Here is an 18,464-nt window from a genome sequence, read left to right on the forward strand (position 1 = left end):
GGAGCCAAAAAGGACACGCACAACCGAACTCATAAACGCGGTACACGCGAGGTTATCCATCACAGCGCGGTGGTTAAGATTCTGTGCTCGAAACTCCTTCCCTTCTAAGGGCGGATTTTTATACGGTGTACGGAGAGTCAAGGGTTCTCTCATCTCTAAACGTTCCTCTAATGTTTATATGTTACCGACCGAAATTACAGCTCTACGAGCTCGGTTTATTACCACCGGGTTGGTTGCTATGCATTGTAATGGTACCCTTCTCAGCCCTTTAAACCTATTCCACCACATGCATGCCAAAAACGAAAAACCTGAGAGGCACACCGAAGAGCTTCACTTTTAAATATTAAAATAGCTCTAAAATGTTTAACCGCACTTTTCAGTGGGGTCCGTTTTATGCCAGCGCCAATCATGCCAGCTCACACGATCGTGAGCGCCACACAACAGACACAACAAACTGCTCGCCCACATACACTCGATCGTTGTTAATCTGTTATCTTCCAAGGGACTGCTCGGAAATCGACCTAGCACGCGCTTGACATTTTTGGGGCATTTTGTTTTGCTTTTATTTAAAAAAAGAGGTATGATAAAACTACCCCTGCTTTCCGGTCAATGTGCAAAGAGAGCGAGATACGCGACAGCGTACGCAATACATGAAAAAAAAATCTGAAATGGGAAACAGCTTCGTTTTTGCCACCGCCGCCACATCAAATGCTGTCAGGGGAGTTTGCCCTTCTGTGCGAATAGCAACCGCACCGACAGAACGGCAATCTGTGTGGGTTGTATCTCGCTCTCGGACGTGGTGTACTTCCGTTCCATTCCGAGGTTGAAAGCGAATTGAAAGTCCCAACCAATCGCGCGCTGCAAACGTTGCGTTCAAATAATGTTTAATTTTCTTTGTGCCTGTGACTGCTTAAGTTAAAGCAGAACTCAGCTACGCGTGACACAATACAATCCCACGCCTGCGGTACGTGTGTCTGGTGGAATGATTTCATTTTTATAAATAAACAAAGGGTATCCGCCTCCTCCCATTGTGAACGTTGCCAGAGGTTCAAGATGATTGGTAGGTGTTCGATTTAAAACCTCCTTCAACCATCCGCTTATCTCTAAATGATCACACGCGTATCCTCTTTTCGTGCTCTCATCATTATTGATACAAAAAAAGTCCCGATCTTCTACAAAGCAACCAATCAAAGTGCGAAAAGGAAGGCAAAAACTCACAGCTCGAAGCAGCGCTGGACACCCATCATCGCACGAAAAGTGCGCCGAGCGTCACATCATCTCAAGATGAAATAGGTTTTCCACCGATAGCAGGTCCGAAATGGAATGCCAAATGCGCCCTGCAACCCTTTTACCCGTTTGATGGCTCTTCTCAAAAGGCGCCCTCGCAAAACCGGCCTCAAAGAAATCGTATCGGCGCCCAATGCCTATCAAATTACCGCAACCAACGCGCGGTGGTGCGCCGGCCACACGTGTGGCCTCAAAAATACCAAGACGGTAAACGAAGCCCACCAGACACCGGGCGGGTTTCGACCGGGCGTTCCCAATCATCGCCTGTCGCTCGATCGGTCTCTGTGTCAACAATCGCCCGTGCTGAAACCGATCGGGCGCAGGTATTTTAATTCAGTTCCGTCCGTTCGTCCCTTTTTTCTTTGTTGGGATGGCATACCAGCAGCAAGGGAGAAGTGGGTAGTGTCGATAACGATAAGCGATGCCAATGGAATGCTCAAGCAGGTGAATCCCAAAAACCGTGGCACAGGATGTACAGATGGGTGGAGAGATAAAACACAGAAAATAGATATTGCGAGTGGAAAAAAAGGAAACGCTTCCCTTCTTTCCCATGAAATGGAGCAGCCTGGTAGTTTGTAAGAAAGCGTGCACGGCGATGAGGTTTCGAACTTTTTCACCAAAAATTGTTTCACAGGATGCTCAAGAGATTGGGGAAAATGTTAACTTTATAAAACATTTCCAGAATTTCATATCAACCTTTTATTGCGATTTCTTGAAAATACACAAAAGCTTATTTTCCATTTTTCCGCTGGATCCATTTACAACCTGTGCCGTCGAGGATTTCTTTGAGAATGAGACGCATTCCCGCCAACCAGAATCCCTTCATCATACCGCCCCCGCAAAAAGGAATATAAAATTCTTTATTTTAAGAGCGTTCCTAATCAATGATAAATATTTAAGAAGTTTAGTTTAGTTGCAGTAATTCGATTAAATTATTCAGCACCGCTTGATGTGGAAAGGGCGTAGTAAAACGTTCTCGATCGAGCCGTTTGTGTGAGTGTTTCGCTTTTTTTACTTTACCACCTCCTTTTCCAGGTTCCAATTCAATCCCACCCCCCAGGTATCACGATATGGAAAAGGAAGAGCCGCGCGTTAGGGAAGGGATCAAATTTCGAATTCATTGCTGACCTCCTTTATCGGTAACTGTACTTTGGCTTCATTTACCGAATTCTACCCTCTCCCGTGCCGCACCCGTCTATCGTCGCTCGTTCTAATCCGCCGCAACAAGCATACCGATCAGGAATTGCCAAAATATTCTTAAACCCACACAAGGGTTACAACTGGAGGTAACAGTAGTGGCGGCCGGGAAGCTAGACTTTATCTTTCCCATTTAGTTTCGACTCCATTTTACAGCAGTAGCAGCAGCAAAATAAAAACGGTTCATTTGAGCGGTGCTGCTCCAGGGCCAATTATTGGTGCCGCCAGTTGGGTCGAACTGGACAAACAAAGATCCATTTACACCTGCAGAAAGGTGGGGTTTTGAGATTTGTTGAGGTTGAATCCAACAGACTGTTATTATACATTTCATGGACAGAATAATAATATACTTAATATACTTCAGTATAAATATTAGTGCGACAAAGCGTATTTTCGTTAAATTTGTGATCAGGACGACCCATTTTTGGATCAGTTTTGGTTTATTCAGATCGTTGAGCTGTTGATAGATCAATATAAAAAGGGATGATATGATGCAAATATTGTCGGTATGTGAATCACAAGCTTGTGATAACACTTTTGCTGACAGATACATCATACTATCTATGTAAACTCTGTAAAAATTCTAGATAAAAATGTTTGTTTGAACTATTACAATAAAGGAGTCAGAGAAAAATAAACTATTAAAATAGCATTCAGAACTCACATTATCTACTATTTACACTACGTTTCTAATAAAAAAAAACAGTTCATTGAAAAAATAAGCGCAATATTCATTCAAGCGTAAAATAAAACCAAGCTCAAAACAAGAGGAACAAAGGAGATTGAAGATAAGCAGTAGGAAAAGAAACCAAGCTCAATAAGAAGAGATATTGCAAACACGAAAAGAAAAACACTTGTAATTTACAGCATATCAAACACTTTCAAACACATTCATTCTTAAGGAAAGAGAAGAGGAAAGTTAGCACAAGCAGAGGGAGCAAGAAAAGAAAACAACATCTGTCGCTGCTATAAACAGTCGCTGCAGATTTTTTATAGCAAAATAATGCAAAACTAGAAACAACATTGAAATTAGTTCACTGTACAAAAATTAAACCACTATACCGATTAGATACAGAAGACACGTGAAGGGCAAAAAGCAATAATAAATTCGATAGCCTGTTAATTAGGCAAACTACTTTCAACTGTTCCTGGGAGGGAATTATCACCTCCACAGCAACGGTGTGTGCATGGGAATGCATAATTTTGATCTATAATACAGAATCGAAAGCGAAAGGGTGTTGTGGGGGAACCATTTTCGACCCGTTGGACACAAAATTTCTACGACACCTTCTCTACTGCCATTAAACAAAAGTTGGAAACTATAAACATCGAATGAAATACGATTTTTTTTAAAGAAATCAAACAAAAATACCGCCGGAATATGTATAAGATTGAAATGAACGGTGCCACAAAATGTATACCTGGTTCGGGCAGTGTTAGGAGTTTGTTATGATTGCAGAAGTCAGTGGAACAACACTCGATCATGAAGGATGTGCTCTTTTCCTTTGAGGTTAGACAACTCAGGGGCAGCCGATCGGCCAGGTCGTACTTTCTCGTCTTACAGCTATCGCCACAGTAAAGGAACGGGACAGTCGGATGATGATGGAGTTTTGGTGGATCACGCGCAGTTGTTGATGATGAAGGTGATGATGGAGAGAATACATTCGGGGTGGATTTCGTCGTTCGTGATTTGTGAAAGTGCACATTTTTGCACATCCGTCAACGGTAGTTTAGAGAGTTTTATTTGGCCGATTCAAAGCGAACGTCAACACATTGAAAGAGAAAAAGAAAAGAAGAACGGTGTGGTTATATAAGGCGCACAAGGCGTAGGGAAATCTTGAACAATTGAACGGCATGATGAAAAGTGAAACGTAATTATTGAGATAACCAAGGATTTCTCTGTTCATTTAAGCCAAATAGGAACAATAAAAAGGACAATAAACCCACAGCAGACAAACGACAATCTCCAATTGGGATCGTTATAAACCACAAAAAAGGAATGGAAGGTCGATGATGAGGATTCACACAAAAGCAACAAAAGAGGACGCTCTTGGTTTAAATCATTTCTTCACTCCACCAGGAAAGGGGAAAACCAATTCGTTCTTTTTTCTCAGTACAAACAATAGCGCTAAAGAATCATTGGGTTATAGCAAGTGGATTTTAATAAGCAACAGAAGAAATAGAAATAGGTTGGAAGGTAAAACAAGGACCAACAAGGATGGCTGATATAAAACGGGGTAAAACATAACAAAATTAGTGTTTCAAACTCAAGAACAAAATAAAACGCATTAAAAAAAAGTAAATTAAAGTACTAGAGATAACAAAAGAGAACAATAATAGACGTAACAAAGATCAGTTCAATCAAGACCGAGCACAAACAAAGCTATACTTTTGCTGGATTAGACAACTCAAACGATTTATCTACTGGGTGGAATGTTTCGGTGAAACCGTTGGTGATGGTGGTGGTATATTTGACTGTCGTATGTTGCTTTAGGAGAAAAAGCAGTAAATGGTTATAATTTATATCAATTGTAGAAGTGATTGAGTCGCTCCCAACAGAGGTACAATCATCTTGTAAATTGTTGTGGAAGTTTTCAGAAAAAGTGAAACAACATTAAGGCGTGAGGTTAATTTTGATTAAGAGAACTAAAACAGTGTAAGCAATCAAGTCAAAACAAATGAATAAAATAAGTAAATCACAAATCAAGTAACTCTTGCAAAGAGTGCACAAAGATTAAAATGAAAGAGAACGTCTGTTTGAGGGGTTTTGGGAAACAAAAACAAAACAAAGAACAAGAAAAAAAACTGAAAAATAAATAAAAACTCAAAAGCAAACAAAAAGGATAAAACTGAAAATGCAATCAACGAAAAAGAGAACTGAAAATGAAAAGCGCACCTTCCACCATGGGCGTCGCGGGTTTGAGCGACAAATTACACAAATCTGGCCCGTAGCAACAGTAGTGATCGTTTGTACCGTTTTCCGTCTTATTACGGCACCAGTTCCAGGTAAACGGACCCAAATGGTACTTCAGATCGAAACACCTTTAGAAAAAATTGCGAGTAAAATCATTATTACTTTGCTGGCGCAACTGTTCATCAAAGGGGATTATGTTATGTTGTCTGTGGCGTACAGTACGGCGTCAGTGGTGTCAGTTTTGCGTCCGTAGCGTTGGGGAGATGTAATTTTCCATTCGAACTTTTAAAAGAGAATATTCAGATGAATTCTACAGAAAGAAAACCTCTTTTCTTGCCCAACACTCGGCAACACCCGCCATTCGGTGCAAGCACTGGTAACACAGATAGCAACACAAATATATGCATTAAAAACATTCTGGGAAAATATGGTTTCGCCATGTTTACTCGGCAGGCAGCAACTACCGAATTTCGGGTCCATCTCTAGCCTACGCACATGCAAAATCCTATTTCTGTATCCACCTCAAAGCACCGTAGCGTAGCTCTCCCTCCGCTTCTCTGTTAGTCAATCGAATTTGATATGGCTTCTATTTCAAAAATCAAATTTCATACAAAGCGATGCACGCACATGCCGAATGCTTTCGCAGGAAGTAAATCAAACAAATCGAACATATTTACTGATTGAAGGCCGAATTTCAGGATTGAAATCTCATTACCAACCATCAAAAGGTTGCAGCAGCGGTGTCCGCATGGGCACAGTTCAAATAAGCCAAATCAATTTTCTCAGTAGCGTTGGACAAAAGGGAACGTTCTATTCATGTTTTAATAATACTTGCTTGCTTACTAATTGATTCATTCGCCGAACATTTTATTCCACGAACAGTTGATCATAGTTGAAGGAAAGTACTTTTCATAAAGTCTGTGCACAAAACGGCACTGCTGTTAGACGTTAGCTATGATTTAAATCAAATTAATGCAAACCCTTGTCCACCGACTTATTCAAGCCAATCATAAACAGTGGTCAAGCGGGTGGACAAGAAAACTCTTTTACCAGAGCATGTAATAATCATTAGCGTTGTCCGGGGCAAAGAATGCAAAACCACATACACACTCTCACACACACAAAAACTCCTAATTTTAATAAACATCACACAAACAACGTTGGAAGCGAATAATCTGCCCCTGTGCACACACTGCTTTAACTTCCATGTCCGTTGATGACCACATACCCACTCCACAGTGCCCCACAACAACCCACAAGCGGGGCAACCGTTTAGCAACTGCTTTCAGCTTAATTAGCAGACTATTTATCGGGGGCCTGTTTGAGCTCGAGCTACGGGAAGCAGCAGCAGCGCCGCCGTCCGGCAAAGCCTCTGGACAGCCATCAATTTCTCCATTAAATAGACAGTTTTAATTGCTAACTCCGGTCGGATGGGCGGACCGGCGTACTGGCGATAGCGTAAACCCATTGCAGGGGCCGAAGGGGCTGAAGAAAGCAGGCATCCAGGTTTGACCACTCCAGCTCGACCACGAGCGCTACAACTTTACAGTTCATTGGAGCTCCGAAGCGAAGTGCGAAATAAAACCGGACAGAGCTGGGGGGATGATCTGTACACGGCGGCAACCAAATCCAGATCCAGTTAGTTATAGTTACTGATTATTAGTCTGGGTTAACTGCTTCCATCTACTGCTTGAATCTAGTACGCAACGGGCAGAAGGCGTTGAAAATGCAAAATTAGCACCCAGCTTCTGCTATCTTCCTGCTATGGGGCCTTCCCGTGTACGATGAGAACTCAGGCGCAAGTTTGTAAATTAACTAAAATAGTTCATTTGCAGTTTGGTATTTAAACTTTTACACAATAACTTATTCAAAAACTCACTTCACTCAAATTATTCATGTTCGAACATTTCAGTTCAACAGCCAAAACGAACTGAAGTTGAAATTACATTCAATTTTGCCCAACAAGCTACCAAATTCCCCGTTTAATACGGCGAATGCAATTATTGCTAACGAGCAAGCGACACATTAAAACTACACACCTATAAATGTCTGCTGGTAAACGACCGCCTTCCTCCATCGAACATGGGGAGTATGAGTAAAAGTATCGGTTTCGTATCAATATCGCATTACGCGAATGCTTTCACCGCCAAAAACAAAACAACTCTTCTCATCGCGCGTCCATTCGTTTTGAGCCGTCCCGCGCGAGAAACTAGAATACCCAGGGGAGGACAGCACGCGACTAGAAACAATCTAGCCAAATGTGCACAACACGCCACACGCACACACACTCACATACACTATATCCCATTACAATTCGAATTCAATTTTGCGACTTTTGCGACGATACCATAAAATTACCAAACGGCTTGGAACGCGTTCAACGGCAGCGAAAGTATTTCGCTGACTGCAACTCCCACACGTTACCGCGCAACGACGTTGGAATTTTGCCCTCAATTTCGATTTTCTTCTATGCTACTGCCCTTTTCGAGACCCAACGATATGATGGGAAGCATGATTTTAATGTTGCCACATATGCTTACACCGATGATTTGGATATTGCAGCGACTCTCGCTGCCATTCCATTCCTTGGGTAGGAATTATTTTTGGGATATTATTTCCTACACTCCTCCTCCTCTTTCCTTATACTTAACATCAACCGTCTTCCCTTCCTAACGATCATCGCTTGCAAATGACGTGAAATACAGAGCAACAAAACAGCTTCTTACTGTGAGCGTTTTTCGTTTTTTTAACGAGCTTTTTTGTTTTTCCTTTTTACTCTGGAAGCTTCACAGATCGCAAAGGAAAGAATTTCACAAGGCAACAAAAAAAAGCTTACTGTTCTGCCATCAGAAGAAAGCAAAAAACAGCGCATACAAATGTATCGAATGGGCTGGAAAATTGTCGTTTTCCCCGTAGTAATCGTTGTTGTGTCTTGTATATCTTGTACTGTGTGTTCCACCCGTCCAGTTAGTCGGTTTGTCGTCCTCGCGCGAATCGGCGAATCCTTTTTTCTCCCACGTGTGTTCTCTGTCGTTTGGTCGTGATTGGTAAGGGTTAATTTGGTGTTTGTTTTCTAGCATTTTTTTACTGTTGCTGTTTTTTTATGCGTTTGTATGTCTATTTGTCTCCTACCCCCGGGTTTCCCCAAACACTCTGTGACAGGACGCGCGTTCGGGTGGTTGGTGGGGTTGAAAAACGAAGATGAAACAATTCGAGGCTGAAATCGATGTCATAACTTTGCAATTTCATTGCCATTTTATGGGCTCGTAAAATAAATATTAGCGAAATGAAGTGGAAAGGTATTTTGTCCTGCGGGAGAATGGAAACACTCTCGAGTAAATGATACGACAGAGTAACATAAAAATAGATGATATTTGGGGGTCGGCGAAAAAAAAGGGGGAGAAATATGGTGGGACGATAAATTACATTTTTAACTTTTTTTACGCTTTCTACTAGAAAATAGATAATGGAGACAACAATTTTGAATTCAGATTGTAGTCCCAATAAATAATAGTTGCAAAAGTTACATTGAAAGTAACCAACTGTGCATAGTTCTTGTTAAGTGCAATAATAAATTAAAGAATAAGGAGAAATTCAGAAAAGGCCAAATCAGTATAATAAAAAATAAAATCCAAAGCATTTACCAAACCAATCAAAAGAACTACAACGCTTTTTTAAGAATAAAAAAAAACAGATAATATCTGAGTCATCTTTCGTTTAAACTTTGGTTTGAAATGATTGGTGTTTACATCCGGAAATACGGGAGAAATTTTACAAGACATTTTTTTCCTAGAACAATCTCTAACATATTCCCGAATAAGATAGCAAAGATGGAAGATGTAAAAATAATCAATTTCGACTTCTTTTCAGACCATTTTTACACAACCACATGCAAAAAAGAAAGGACCAAAACCAAAAAACAATCATTTAGAGCGGCTCGTCTGCCCGTCACGATCACCATCATGTGAGAAGCAATGGTAATGAAACACAGCCGTAATACACAAAACGACGGACACAAACCAACACACACACACACAACATGGAACCTAAACGAGGAGAAGGAAAAATCCTAAGAATCTGTTGACCATCGGTTGCTGCTGGCCGAAACATGGCGTGCCATCATTATTCCGGTCAGCGCTTCCAGTTAAAGCTTGCCGCACGACGAAACGACGCCAAGGGACGGGCACTCCACGTGAGTCCAGAAGGCGCCAGAAGGAGCTGTATGAAATAATCATACATAGAAAGAGCAGAATGTAGCTTTGGTTTGACGGGAGAGAAAGGTGGACAACACCGATCTCCTTCGATTCCCTTCCCCATCAAAAGGTGAAAGGTGAAAGGTGGACCATGTTCAACAGCCGCTTGTGTTGTACATACACTCTCACCAGCCACAGCAGGGAGTGGGGAACAAAACGATAGAAAGAAGAGCAACTTTACGAAAAAGCCTCCTCGAATGTACAGGAAACGCGAATAATGATTCAAAGCATGGAGGTTCACCATCCGACAAAAAGAATACAGGAAATTGAGAGGGCAAAGGCGCGGCAGTGTGGACACCGGGGGCATGGCGACATGAATTTTCTTCAAATTATTATTGGATTTAATTAAAACGCTTCGCGTTGTGCGGAAATTTCGATGCGGATTATATTCTTGTGAGCCGAGAGGGCTCGGAATGTGATGCATCCGGAAGGGAATGATGAAGAGAGCGGGATCCTTAGACAGCCACGAATACACGTGCACACACACACACGTACACAGAGATACAGCGGTCCCCACACCTGACGATGGTGAGACGATGGTAGCTGAATACTAATAAAGGAAACACCAAACCATCAGTAATAGGATCATACCATGACCATGAATGCGCCATACAAAGACTTGACGCCAGCCCGCACCGGATGGTAACAACAGATTTTCCCATTTTTTCCCTTGTCCAATTTTGGTTCCGATTCGTTTTGTGCTTGTTTTGTGCCCGGCTCTAACTTCCATTGGGCGCTGTGTATCTTTCTCTCGTTGCTTTTGCTTTCGGAAAATTTTGAACAAACTAGAATCTCAAAAGCGGAGCAAAAAAGAAGCATTCCTATTGCTTCTTTTCGTCCCCAAAAACAAAACAACAACAAATAAAAATTAGGAAAGCAACGACAGACCAATGCAAAGACTTTTCAAATCATTTTTCGTTTATCATCACCGTAAACTTTGCTTGACGATGGTGAAACAAACGAGCAACATGGGCACTACAGGGAGGAAAGGAACAACAGAAAGCTCGTGTCCGTTCCGGTCCGATGGTATTATGATTCGCATCCCGCTTGTCTGCCGATGGTTGTGCACAGGACACTCACATCATAACGAGACACACACACAAACACGCACTGGATGGCTACTGCTACACAGTTGACGCCAAACAGGGAAAGGGTTTTCTTCGGTCGGTTCCATCCGGCTTGCCAGCAAAAACGCGTACACGAAGCGTCTTCTTCAACGCGTGTGTGCACGTTTGTTGCGACCTGCCGTATGATCCCTTCGCTTTCTTTAGTACCACCTTCCTCCAAAGCTTGTTGTGTGTGAGGCTTCACCAGCCACCACCAAACCGTTGGGAAGGAGGAAAGGTCCTTTCCCGGCGTATGTTCCGGTTTCGGCTTGTGCTCACCCCTTTTTATGTGTATTGCAAATAAAACGAGTATTTACAAGCATTACACCGGATTCTGGGTGGACAGAGTCGCGACGCGTTTTGGTCCTTCGAACCGGAATGGGTGAAACGAACGACAGGGGGGAAAAGGAAGCATAACACGAAAAACCACGTCGTTGCAGTCACAGAGACTGGAGTGAGGCGGACACGCAGTAAAAATTGAGAAAAAGGGAAAGAAAGCAGTAGGAAACCCTTTTTTTGGGGGACAAATCAAAAACAAATGCGTGACGCACTCAGCAAAAAACAAAAAGGGGCGAAATCAAAGCGAGAAAACGTCCATTTCCTTTCCGCGATGCGACACATTTTTAGGGTAGTTGAAGATGATGATGGGCGAATGGGATATGATGAAGGTTCTAGTTTCTTATTTTGTCCGATTATTTTCGATCTGTGTAACGCAACCCCCTGTGTGTGTCCTCACCAAACCTACAGCGCGTGGGTTAACACACCTTCTGTCCGGATCCCGATTTAGTGGGCCGTGATTTGTTGGGAAGCAGTTTCGAGCAGTTCGGAAACTCGTTACCGGTTGGAACTGCGGGAATGTGGGTGTATGGAATGATGTGACCGGACGAAGTGACATGAACTGATATGATGAGTTACGAATCGTTGAAAATGAAACAACACACTCTAGAGCCACAACAACAGATGATCTACACGGGACGAGAATAGTTGGCTAGTGGGAATGGGAGTGACGATACGATACTGAACGAAAGTGTAATGGAGCCATCTGGTAAGTTAGGATTAAATTCTTCACTTCCGCTTGTTACCTTGTCGAACGCAACCAATTCAATGATGATTCAAAGGTGAGTGTAAAGGTACGATCGAACGATACACACGCGATAAACGAAAACCAAATGATGGTGAGAGAGTATGGAAAATGGAGCAGCAGAGCTTGTCAAATCAAACGATTGGATGCAGATAAGACCCTACCTGTAGGAGTACTTCAGTGTACCGTCCGCTTCACGCGTGAGCGAGGTGAAGCAAAGGCCGTCCGTTTCGCACACAAAGTTTTCGTCCTTGCAAATGTCGCAGTGACATTTCAGTAGTTCTGTAAGAGAAAGCAGAGAAAACAACCCCATTAGAACATTAGAACAGAATAGGGGATACACATTGAGGCTGATGATCATCTTCCAAGGATTCGGAACATCCCGTTGTACCGTACAGATGGTGTTGGGGCGGGATATGTTACAATTTATCGTTTTTAATTTACCGAGAATTTGTACCGACGGCTTAACGGCGTGTGTGCCTTTTTCCATTTGCACCGTGACAATCCCCCCCCCTGGCCTTGTTCGGTAAAGGCTTATGAAAAGCTATACCAACTGCTCGAGAAGTACCAGCTGCCGATAGCACTGCAGCAGCGAAAGGTTAATCGCATTTGACCGCCATCGTCTGCCCAAATTTTCGGTAGAAAGGGCGCCCCCCTTTCACTTCTAAGTGTTATTTGTTAACTAGAGTTTTGAGATGCCTTTTTGACCCACACACACAGACACAAAACCACTTACAGCTCTCGATCTTTCACGAGCACGAAGGGTATATTCCGCCGGATTGCACACGCTTCAAATTAACGTTTTAATCGAGTGAAATTGTCAGCGCAATGAGCTGCTTAAGATGGGGCAATGACGCGCGAAAGGAACGGATGACAAGCGCCTGTCCCGAACACACACACACACATCCACATACAGTATATGGAGCACAGGAAAAGCAGCGGGCCACGTTGATAAGAGTTCATTTTTCTTGCATTAAATCTAATTATCCATCACGCTGTGAATCAAGTTCACATTGTGCAATATTAAGCTTGGGCAATAATTTCGATTTTGTAATAAGACCAGCGACAGCAAAATGCATGCCATCCCAACTGTTGAAACACACTGTAGATATCCTTTCCACTTTCACCCAATAAAAAACAAGTACCAAGAGATATTCCGTCCGCTCGTGTCGCTAACTCTAATTTCAAGCCCTCAGAGTGCTGTGCGCATTAGATTGCAAAATTAAAAGCATCAATCACTTAGTTTGTTCGCAGCTGTTCCATTTTCCCAATAAACGACCAAAACATCCACCAGCCTGAAGGGTTAAACTGTTCATTGATTAAGAAGCCGGTTAAAATCTTAATGCATTCTCTAAAGATGTCTTTTCTATTATTAATTTAGCAAAAGCGTTTTTCTTTTTTGCTTGTGATCAAACGACCCAGCAAAAACGGAAAGAAACCCCAATTATGCAGAGCTACTGGTTGAAATTAATAAATTTCTACATCAGCAGAAGCAAGTGCCGCCACGCATTTATTTTTACAAACTTCATCCCCACTTGCGACACTGCTGGAAAGCATTTCCTTGCCGTCTTTTTGAAGTTAATGTCCTGTGGCAATGGTTGGCTCCAAGTACGACAGCCATGCTCCTACCATCCGTACCCCTTAGAGTTGAAGCGATCTCGGAAGATCTCGACGGAAGACACTGTGTTCCCACTGCGCCCGCGGTGGGCGGTCCTCGATGGTGAACGATGTTGTCTACGATGATAATTCCGCTACGCTCATCTCCTCCAATTTAAAAGCTCATTAAGAATCGAAAAGCATATTTTAGAAATTAATTAATAACGATTTTTCGACCGGGCAAAATTCCATGCCATACAGTCGCCTCGGTCATCCCCCTCCGGGTTCGGATGTAACGCCTCCATACGTCTGGCAGGGAACGTTAACGTCTGGGATCCGTTTTTTTCAGGATCCGCTATTCTCCAGAACAGAACAACTCTTGGGGTACACAAACACACACACATAACATTCAGTACAAAAGAGATTCTGGGCTGTTGAGGTAAGGTGGATTTTCCATCCAGACAGTGTCTCCCACCCTCGATCGGCAATAATACACATACACACACAGATCGGTCACATTCCTTTTTTCCTCCCCGTCGACGACGTTCTGTCGGTTCCTTTGTGCGTTGTCTTCGGGTGACGCTTTTTGACAGCCTGAGAAACTCTCCCGCCGGGTGCTACCGTGGGACCAAGCGACGGAACTGCTACCGTAAGCCCTAAAACCCAAACTCCAGCCACCCTTGGGTTGAGAAACTCTCCAACTGGAGGGGGAGAAGCTTCACACTGTCACATTTTTGTCTCCTGTCTATCTTCCGCTGATGCGCTTTAGCTCTCTTTTTAGAAACCTGTTGTTAATCACCCATTCACAGACCATGGGGTTACACCAAGTTCTGTCATCCCGTTCATCCCATGACCCCGCGTCTCCTCTAACAGGATCACGAGCCCTCCTCCTCCCCCTGTCACTTTTCTTTTCGAAAAAGGGGGTTTTTGGTTTGAAAATCAACTACTGAACCCTGTGACAGCCTCCTCTCCCTGATGTGTGTGTGTGTTTGGCATCCAGGCAGGCACAACATGAAAATTATGGCCTCCGGTGAGAAATGCAAGGTGTATGACCGACAAGCTTTTCTCCTTTTTTCTCCGCAACGGAAAAAAAATGTTCCCATCACTTCCCGGCAAAACATTGTTGGCAAATTCTACTTACTGGTTTTATTTTTATCCGCCGTCAGTGTCATCGTTTGCGGGGATGCTGCCTGCAGGGAGGCTGGTGCCAGCGCACCAGCACCACGCCCTGCACCGTTCTCGGTCGAGCTGGAATGCTGCTTCCCGGTCGGTGGCTGTTGATCCTTCGCCTGCTGTACTCCGGCCGACGGCGACGTATCGTTATCATCAGCCGTGTGTCGGTGAATTGTCGATGCTGATGGATTAACGGTGTGCGAAAAATACATACCACCCGGAAGGTAGCAGCACACATGGAATGGAAAGAGAAAAGAAAGAGAGAGAGAGAGCGAGTTAGTGAGGGATAAAATCAATACCGATTATGTGCTGTACAATGGATGTGAGCGTTTTGTATGGAGAGAAAATGATGGAAAATGACGGGAATCTGATCGACCGATTTATATCAATTTTTGTTTGCCCAATCTATGATAAGTAAGGAAACGGAAGAGTTCCCATGAAGCTTATGCAATCGGTTGCATAATTCCATCATTTTCCATTTTATATTTTGGCCTCATACAATCTGATATAAACGTGAATAAATCGTTCTAAAAACGAAAAATGAAATGAATTTAATTTAGCTTGATAACATATCGGAAAAATATAATAATTTAATCAAAGTCAAAACAAAAAGCACCCCCACAAACCATCATCGTATCCTGCAACTCAATTTGAGCTTAACGACTCATTAATCAGCTGCTCACCACCTCTAATCACCCAAGCGTCATCACCACCGCCACCAGAATGGAAAATTGCGTCACCGCGTCGTCCAATGTTTAAAGCCGGCAAAATGGCCACAATACAATACCGGCCAGTGAAATGGCCATCACATCCTCATTTTCCCTCCCATTGGGTCTTAAAGTGGGTTTTTATTCAAATTTCATCCCCCCCCCCCCTATGCATTGCTCCTCAACCACAAGAGTGAGTGTTAAATTCAGCGGGGATTCGTCGACTCCCTCTGCGCCACCCAGCGATCCTTCGCGTTCCTCGTCCTCCACCGATGTGAGTGAATCGTGCGTGTGCGTGGCATGTTTTGTTTTGCCGATCCTGGTGGACGGCGACGGCGACGACGAGTGTGGTGTGTATGTTAACGCCTTGTGTGCCCTGTTGTGAAATAAAAACATTCCAAACACCGGAGCATAGTTTGATGGCTCTGCGTCTGATGTGTTTTCCTTCCCTCCATCCTCGATTCAGAGCTAGTGTGTATGTGTGTGAGTGTGTCGCTAAGCACGATTTGCAAACGAACTCTAGCACCACATCACGATATTTCCCACCGTTCACCATTGCCACCATATCTCGCCCTGCACGCTCCTCGCCCGGCTCGATTTCAATGTCAACAGAAGGTTAGTGAACGTGCGATAAAACCATCAAAGTCGATGGCACCCCACCATCTCGTCACACAATCGTGGTGCTCCTCTTCTGGCCACATGGGGGATGGATTTTTACTTTCTTTTTTCTTTTTTTTTTAGCTCATTTCCTTCGATTGCGTTGCCTCAAAAATCCAAATGTGAGGGGGCCAAGCTGATGAAAATACGGTAGGCAACACACAGTTTCCTTTTTAGATGAGAACACGAGACGAGGAAGAGCGTTTGCCCACTTCCATCCTTGGAGATACATTGCTGCCTGCTCGCATGTAGCTTTTCACTCATCGCCTTTCACGCGGAGTGGTTGGATTTACGATCTAACGCGCTTTCCTACCGCCACCAGCCCAGCCAGCGGGGTCGTTTCTTCCTTCCAGTGTTGGCAATTAACTCTTGATGCGGGCAAAACCAACCACACTTGCACCTCGCTGGCGTACGTGTGAGTTGGTGCGAAAAGAGAGAACGGAAAAAACGGTGGAAAATTGAAACCATTACACTTGGGGTGAGATGTGAAGAATCCTCCATCGTTGGAGCTTCCCCGAGCGTGTGTGTGTGTGTCATCAGTCGCTAAGTATGACACACAAGATCGAAGGCAAATACGAATAACACTTCAAATTCGGTACCATTATTTTGTGTCTTTTAATTCTATGTAATGGGGCAAAAAGGTCCCATGAGGCGTTTTATTCTTTCGTCGTTATTCCAAGAAGCGATAACGCACCCGACCCGACAGCGAGCTTGGCAAAAAGATGTAAATTTATCTGCAACACTTCCCCCCGTTGTGGCTGTCATGTAAAAGCTCCCAAATCGCCTTAAACCCTGGTGTTGTACACAAATGCTGCAGTGAAACAGACATGCCGGCGAATGTTACCGGATACACAATCAAACATCGACCGCCAGATCTACCAATTCGTGCGATGAAAAACTACACCACCAAAAACGGAAGCAAACCATGCTGCTGCTGCTGCTGCTGCTGCTGCTTAATTTGCAGCAACATTTCCAGCAGCACAGCCCTTGGGGCCCCGCCGCTCGGATATCTCAGCGGAGGGGTAGAAATTAATTACACCCCAATCGCGACAAATGCGAAAAACCAACACTTTTCGGCAAGCTGCTTCGTCTTTCGCTAATGCCCTCGAGCACCAGACACACGGGGACGCAGACACCGACAGTCCATCCGAATGGAGCAGCAATTTGTGCTTTGTCGCTTTCGGCACCATCACTTTCTTCTCCTGTTTCCATTGCGGATTCAGGAGCTTCTTCCCGATCACCCGCCTCTACAACAACAAACACAAGAAGCAAGATTTAAATAAATTCCCACTTTTACCGCGACCGAACCGCGGTGCAGCAAAGGAGTGCTGCGGAAGCGCGAGAGAGAGAGCCGTTGGTCGCACAATTTACTACAAAGTAGCAGGAGACGATATTGTGCAGGAGAAATAATCGATTCGTCGAAACTCATCGTTTGCGACAAAGTGTTTGTGTGCCGTTTCCTTTTTGTGTTTTCGTTTGGCTGGATTTAAATAAATTTCACATCAACAAATTAATGGTCGCAGGAAATGGGCGCCCGGCTGGTCGTGCTGGTGGGTTTGTCCGTGGCGGCAGCTGCTTCCTCCCGTCGGTCAATCGTTTTACCTGTCGCTGCTGCTCGTGGTGTGCGGTATGTTACGTCTTGTGGGACGCAATCAAGCGTGGACACCGCCATGGGACACACAGTGGCTCTTTTGCATAGGAGTAACACACAACAAAACCGCTTGCAAAGGAATTTAAAACATTGTCGCATTTATCTACCCAACACTATTGCCCGGCCGTCGCCCGGTGTGATGAGAGGAGGAAGACGCCACATACACACCTTGGGCACGCTCTCGTGCGCCCAGCGAGAGCCAAGTACATCCATCAACTACAAAACCGGAATGATAATGAACTTTAAATGCATCGTTCTCCATGTTGGCACAAGCGGTTGGCAGCCAGCAAACACACATACAGGGCCGCAACTGAATTACTCTGCCTGGGTATTCCGAGGGTGGTCATCAATTATCGTACTGCATTGCTTGTTTATCTCGTTCGGAGTACGAGCGTGTGTGAGAAGCTATATGTGTTCAAGCAGAACGAGGTTCGTGATAGATGTCCTGTTTTATCGCACCGACCTGGAACCAGCTGAAGTCAACGGCTTTGGCATGCATTCTCGATAATCTACGAGAAAAGTCATTTGTTTTAATTTTCCATCGCTTTCCAGTACGAACGCCAGCGACAGTGTTATCATTAAGGCAGCTGAGTGTCAGCAGAAACACCCTCAAAATGGGTGTTTCAACCGGAATGAATCACACAACAACACAACAAATTGATATCTTCAAGGACACTTTCAGATTGGTCAATAGATCCCTGACCAAGGTGAAGACAATATCCCGTGTTCCCGGAGCAACATCAACAGTAACAACAACTTAAAGGCAACTCAAACCATTGTAATCTAATTGCTGATATTTAGCCGCTACCGATGCAGCAGCAGCAGCAGCAGCAACTCAACAG

The 18,464-nt window shown here is 43.9% G+C and overlaps 1 protein-coding gene across 5 annotated transcripts in view; it reads right to left on the reverse strand.

Annotated features, from left to right (window-relative positions):
- The window catches only part of LOC120900683 (TGF-beta receptor type-1), a 79,136-nt gene that overhangs the window by 30,184 nt on the left and 30,488 nt on the right, over positions 1-18,464 (reverse strand). For 3 of the 5 annotated variants that reach the window (XM_040308021.1, XM_040308017.1, XM_040308018.1), the window contains exons 3-4: positions 14,576-14,788; positions 12,003-12,120 (exon numbers count right to left, since the gene is read on the reverse strand). In XM_040308021.1, the coding sequence (XP_040163955.1) occupies positions 12,003-12,120; positions 14,576-14,788 (331 nt within the window). Of the gene's footprint in view, positions 1-3,905; positions 4,049-5,380; positions 5,527-12,002; positions 12,121-14,575; positions 14,789-18,464 lie in introns of all 5 variants that reach the window. The other 2 variants (XM_040308020.1, XM_040308019.1) reach the window with 2 other exon arrangements.

This window comes from Anopheles arabiensis, chromosome 3, assembly GCF_016920715.1.
Source record: "Anopheles arabiensis isolate DONGOLA chromosome 3, AaraD3, whole genome shotgun sequence".
Classification (NCBI taxonomy): Eukaryota; Metazoa; Arthropoda; class Insecta; order Diptera; family Culicidae; genus Anopheles; species Anopheles arabiensis.